Source organism: Medicago truncatula, chromosome 2 (genome assembly GCF_003473485.1).
Source record: "Medicago truncatula cultivar Jemalong A17 chromosome 2, MtrunA17r5.0-ANR, whole genome shotgun sequence".
Lineage (NCBI taxonomy): Eukaryota > Viridiplantae > Streptophyta > Magnoliopsida > Fabales > Fabaceae > Medicago > Medicago truncatula.
Window position 1 is genome coordinate 46272657 of NC_053043.1, and position 6000 is coordinate 46278656.

The 6000-nt window shown below is 31.5% G+C and overlaps 1 protein-coding gene across 1 annotated transcript; it reads right to left on the reverse strand.

Annotated features, from left to right (window-relative positions):
* Window positions 1–1235: 1235 nt before the first annotated feature.
* On the reverse strand, window positions 1236–5348 carry LOC11414757 (protein disulfide isomerase-like 1-4). Its single transcript, XM_003597183.4, has 12 exons — window positions 4745–5348; window positions 4508–4637; window positions 3734–3899; window positions 3523–3641; window positions 3326–3406; window positions 2861–2947; window positions 2660–2734; window positions 2454–2522; window positions 2289–2369; window positions 2064–2198; window positions 1859–1915; window positions 1236–1714 (listed from the first exon to the last, which is right to left on the reverse strand). Exons 1-12 carry the CDS (start codon window positions 5254–5256, stop codon window positions 1532–1534), a joined length of 1695 nt encoding a protein of 564 aa, XP_003597231.1. The 5' UTR covers window positions 5257–5348; the 3' UTR covers window positions 1236–1531.
* Between the last annotated feature and the right edge of the window lie 652 nt (window positions 5349–6000).

Below are 6000 nucleotides of genomic sequence, written 5' to 3' on the forward strand. Positions count from 1 at the left end.
TTTCCACCATGGGAAAGTTGGATTCAATGATTGGATTAAGTGAAGAACATATTCTTAACATGCTCTTTCAACACTATCTTCCAACAATTTTAAAAATTCTAAAAATTAATTTCCAAAAATTAAAAAAATCGAAAAAAATTCAAATAATTTTTTTTTTAAATTTTGTAATTCAATTATTGAATGTTAGAAAAAAATTTGAAAAATTGAAAATTTATTTATTTATTTTTTAATAAAAATAAAATTCTGGAAACTAAGATAAGTTTTTATTTTTCTAATTTTTTTTTAATTTCGTAATAAAATGAGATATTCTGAAAAATAAAATAAAAATCCTTTTTTTTTAAATTAATTTTTTTTATTTTTATAAGAAAATAAAATTCTGGAAAATAAGTTTTTTATTTTCAAAAAATGTTATCTAATTTTTTGTTTTTATACTAAAAAAAAAGTCTGTGGTGCACTATTTTGAGTTGCTGTAGCTTTTAGATAGAGCATGTTTGTATGTGATCTGGTGGCGCAAGAAAACTTTTTACTGAAATGTATGTATATCAACCGTAAAGGAAAGAAAAACTGTTCAGAATTTTATTTCAAAAACCTTATTTTTCAGAATTTTATTTTCTTAGAAAAATAAAAAACTTTAATTTCAAATTATTTTTTTTAGGATTTTTATTTTATTTTTCAGAATATCTTATTTTATTATGAAATTAAAAAATATATTCTTTTTAGAAAAATAAAAACTTATCTTAGTTTCCAAAATTTTATTTTTATTGAAATAATTTTTTTTTCAAAAAAAAATCTAACATTCAATAAATGAATTACATAATTTAAAAAAAAATTATCTGAATTTTTTTATATTTTTTCGATTTTTTTAATTTCTGAAAATTAATTTTTAAAATTTTTAAATTGTTGGAAGATAGTGTGAAAAAAAATCTAGTGTTGCATGTTAAAAATATGTTCTTGACTTAATCTAATCATTGAATCCAATTTTCCCATGGTGGGAAAGGATTAACCTTTCCTATGTGAGCACACACCTACAAAAATTAGTACCTTTTGTCACAATCAATATCGTCATCTATTTGGAAAAAAAAAAAATGGCATCAAACTGTTCAAGTTGTTGGTTCAAGAGTTGAAATCCTCTCCATTTCTTTTTGATTCAGAAGGACTGGAAGATATTTGGTCATGCAGGGATAAAAAGTTTTGAAATGGGCAAATGATTTGTAGAATGGAAAAGAGGTAAAATATTCAATATGCAAAAGAAGTTATACGATATGAGCATAGTTTATTTTTAAATGTGAATGTGAGGAGGATTAAACTAAATACCCGAAATAAATGGGGATTTTTTTTATTAAAGCCTCGCCCCAAAATTCTAAATACTCGTGAGTTTAATAATACATAGTTGCCTTGCATTTGTTCACCTTTTCCTCCCTCCTTTACCTCTTTTATAGGCGTGTGGGGAGAGAAGAATTAGTGGTTGTTCTCTATAAGTCACTATGTCAGAATCAATCTGATCATAGAAATAGGAACATATCTTAACTCTTCATAGCTCATCCTTGACATCGCTATTGCTACTTTGGTTCTCTTTGGCATCAGAACTCTCCTTGGCATCAGTGCTCTCTGGTTTAGGAGTTGAGGCTGGTTTCTGGAGCTTGAATGGGATTGATGCATGCTGCTTGAGGAACTTGTAAAAGGCTACCACAGTACGATCTGTCTCAACAGTAATCTGCAAACACAATAAAGCAATTATAAATGTCAATCACATAATGATAAACCATATGCAGATCAGTCTCGCACACACACGGGAGCATATCTATATTTAACAAAGCTGAATTGATAAAAATATGTACTGTTGCTTATATTCACTTACAGGATCAAAACTTTTGTTTCCTGCTGGGAAGAAGAGAAGAGTGGGGAATCCATCAGACTGCAAAGTGAACATAAATCAAGATTGATCAATAAGTTATTGGATGTAGGATAAAAAATTCAAAAGTTAGCATAAGTTGTACCAAATATCGTTACAGTAACAGCATATACCCATATGCTAGCAATTTCTAGTTTGAATTTGGGTTTACCTTTGCCCTGGGATGCTCATTTTGTGTTCCATCCATCTTGGCTATTACAAGAGAGTCAATACTGCGAAGGTGTTTTGCAAGCTTGTTGTATATCGGCTCCAAATGTTGGCAATGGCCACACCAGGGAGCATATATCTGATATTCCAATAACCGTTAAATTAACAATACAAGATGCAGATCTTTAGATGCAAATGTAACTGGTAAAATAGAGGGTCAAAGTTGTACCTCAAGGAGAACGTCCTTTGACTCATCCAAGACAATTTCATCAAAATTGTTCCCAACAACTATTTTCACGTCACCATCATTCTGTGACCAAGTTAACAAACATGTTAGACACGAAACACCAAGTTAACAAAACATAATTGATGGCTGCCAAATCCAATAGCTTACACTTTCAGGAATTGGATCTGACTTGAAAAAAGGTTTTAGCTTGTCTTCAAGGAAATCTTCCCCAAATGCCTGAGATAAAATGAAGATTTGAAATTTTGTCAAAAACTACTTTAAAACCTCATTAAATGAAAGAAAAAGGCAAGCATACACATTCCATGACATGGTAGCAAAACTAACAGAGTCCAAGGCAAGAAAGAAAAGAGTACCTTAATTTTGTCACCAGTCACTTCTCCTTCAAACACAAATTTTCTTCCATCATCATTTCCGGTGTATGCAAGTACCTGCATTGGAAATTCCACTGGTTACTCAAATGTACTTCCAAGTTATTCAAAAGATGTAATATGAATTCTATGAATTTCATGACGTATCATTTAAATCAAATTGAAAAAAGGGGGGAAAAAAATTACTTGTGGAGCAGTCCCACTAATACCGAAGTAATCTGAAACAGGCTTTCCAACATCTTCGTTATCAGTTTCCACAAGCACAAAGATCAACTGCAATGGATAAGTGCACTCGGATAAATCATTTATTCTCAAAAACATAAGTACCCTTTAAGAGGAAGAGCTGGATCAATGCTATGACATTTTTATTTATCAGTAAAATGTAGCAACTAGCAAAATCAGAAAGAACATATTTCAGATATCACCACTCAGCACAAGTCAAACACACTCAATTCTCAGGATTTTATAAACAGAAACACCGTCAACAGATTCAATACTTATAACGACTCACTAAGAAGTACACTACACCTGAATTCTTGTGGAAAGCAAGGAATTCTATTTTATTAGCACTGTTTGACACATAAGAATTTGTCTAGACCCAAAAAATGAGAAAGATGAAAGTAATAATTAGTTGCGTCTATGGAAATATACCTTTCCCTTGAAAGACTTTGATGCTTCCTGAAATACTGGGAGCAATTTCTCTGAATCATTTGAAGTCACAAACAGCAACACCTGAAAAAGAAGTTTCAAACATGTAACAATCTTTGAAGAACATTGTGATAGCATATTTCAAGAACAATTTGCCAATGAGATTATATTATCATAAGATACATCTCAAAAATAATTACCTGTTTCTTGATTGGATTTTCAAAGATAGTTGGAGCATTTTCTCTTGTAAAAACTGTTACCAAAGGGATCTTGTTGGAGGAGACAAAGTCTACTATTGCAGACTTGTCGAATTTTCCATCTGTAGAGACATGGTGAACATTACATCAAATTAGCACGTTAAAACATAACAAAAAAGAAAATACAGATATAAGAATGAGAAATTAAACAAACCAAAATGGTTTAGCTGTTCCTCCTCTTTCTTGACAAGGATCAATGCGGGGCGTTTGGCATTAGTGTCAATATTGAAAAGCTTTGCAACTTCAGGATCCACAGTCTGGTAAAAATTCACATCATCCTCAAGACGTGAAGCCGCAGCTAGCTCCTCACTCTCAGGACCCTACATATTGTGCATGACAGGATAATTGACACACAACAATCAACAATATCATTCACTCGATAAAATCAATTCAACAATGACAAAAAGCTTTAATCGTCAGCTTCATCAAAAAACAAATTTTTGAATTGATCATGAAATAAAGCAATTAAGCAACACATCTTTTACAAGAAAATTAGCTAAACATAACGAATAGGAAAATGATTAAAGCCACAAAAGAGTCAGCCCATGACACGTTGGTATTCTTGGAATTTGTGGATGGATTATTCATGGTATTTAGTTCTCTAACGAATATCATATGCAAACATAAATCAAACAAACCACTTAAAATCAACATATAGCCTCCAACATGTGTCGTTGACACTGACATGGAAACACGACCGAGACACATTTAACTACATTCAATTATATCATTTTCACAAATTATTACCAATGTCGATGAGTCAGTGTCATATCTGTGCTTCATAGCATATAACTTAAGAACCAAGAAACAAAGCTACACTTCTTATTACTACAACAAACTTAATCTAATCATATTCAAACAGCAATCTAACAAACCATAACATTTTTAAGAAACAAAACTAATAAACAAAAATGAAGCTTTTACTTACAACTAAAGAATTGAGAAAACCCAAAACAACTTTGGTTTCAGAAGACAATATTGTTTTAGCCTCATCCAATGAAGTAATGTTATGTATACCAGGTCCAGTCTTCTTCTTAATCCATGTCACAATAGCTTCTCTGCATCACAATCAAACAAAAACAAATCAAATTTTCAGATCCAATAAAATTCTGAAATAATGAAATTGAAAATTGAAATTAAAAGAGAAAATATTGAAGATATATACTTTGTTCTTTGACCAGTGTAACTCTTATGAACACCATCAATGAAGAAAAGAATAGTAGGAAAACCCTGAACATCAAATTTCTGAGCAACTTCATTATCTTCAGTCGCATCAAGTTTAGCTAAGATGACATTATCACCCTTCAATTCGGTCGCTGCGGCGGCGTATTCCGGTGCTAATGCTTGACAATGACCACACCATGGAGCGTAGAATTCGACTAAAACGAATCGGTTTTTGTTGACTACGTCAGTGAAGTTTGTATCATTCAAAACGACGACGTCTTTTTCGTCGAATTCAGGCGCTTGATGAATTTCTGAATCTTCGTAGCCTGAGAAATCTTCTTCGAGATCGGCATCGTCGTCGTGATGGTGGTGGTGTGAGGTGGTGGTTTCACCAGCTTCTGGTTCGTCGAGGAAACTGAGATCTTCGTCATCGATATCTTGTTCGCATAGAATGTGAGTGAAGGAGGAGAAGAATAGAAGGGTAGTGAGGGAAAGAAGAATGAGAATTCTCATTGTGATTGAAATTTGCAGAGAAACGAAACGAAAGGAAGAGAGAAACAGAGGAAGATCTATGATGAAATGAGTGTGACTGTGATGTGATGTGAAAATGGGTTGACTTTTAAACTAGGAATGTAAATGGACCTAACTTACGACGTCGTTTTACAATTAATTGCAATTTCCATTTCCAATAAAATCCTTTGTCCTTTTTTCCTTAATAAATAAGAAAAAATAAAACACTCAAAAGAGGAAATAATTTATGAATTTCATGTAAAAAATGTTTCAATTTTAATTTTCAATGTAATAAAAACACAAGTTTCAATAAAAAGTTTATTTTTTGAACTTCTAAACAAATGTCCCAGGATACTTGTTAGCATTTTCCTTTAATTATTACTCCTCCATCCCAAATTGTATGATATTTTGGGCATTTTACACATATTAAGAAATGTAATTAATACTGTGTGGGTAAGAGATATTATGAGTTGTTTTACAAAATTATCCTTAATAAATAATATGGAAAAAATAAATGAAAGAATTGAAAGAAGAAAAAGTAATAAATAGTTAAGAATATAATAGGAAAAGTAACATTAATGTTTCATTGGTATTGTAAAGTGACATACAATTTGGGACAAATATTTTTTCTAAAGTGACATACAATTTGGGACGGAGGGAGTACCAAATTTATTACTTCCTCCGTCCCAAATTGTATGTCACTTTAGAAAAAATATTTGTCTCAAATTGTATATCACTTCCTCCGTC

Bases quoted from the DNA above. Each gene is read 5' to 3' on its own strand.
- LOC11414757 (XM_003597183.4), bottom strand. From the start codon at position 5,256: ATGAGAATTCTCATTCTTCTTTCCCTCACTACCCTTCTATTCTTCTCC. The intron at 2,948-3,325 runs GTATATTTCCAT...TATCCATTGCAG, and splicing joins CAAAGTCTTTCAAGGGAAAG to TTGATCTTTGTGCTTGTGGA. The intron at 2,523-2,659 runs GTACTCTTTTCT...ATTTTATCTCAG, and splicing joins TGACTGGTGACAAAATTAAG to GCATTTGGGGAAGATTTCCT.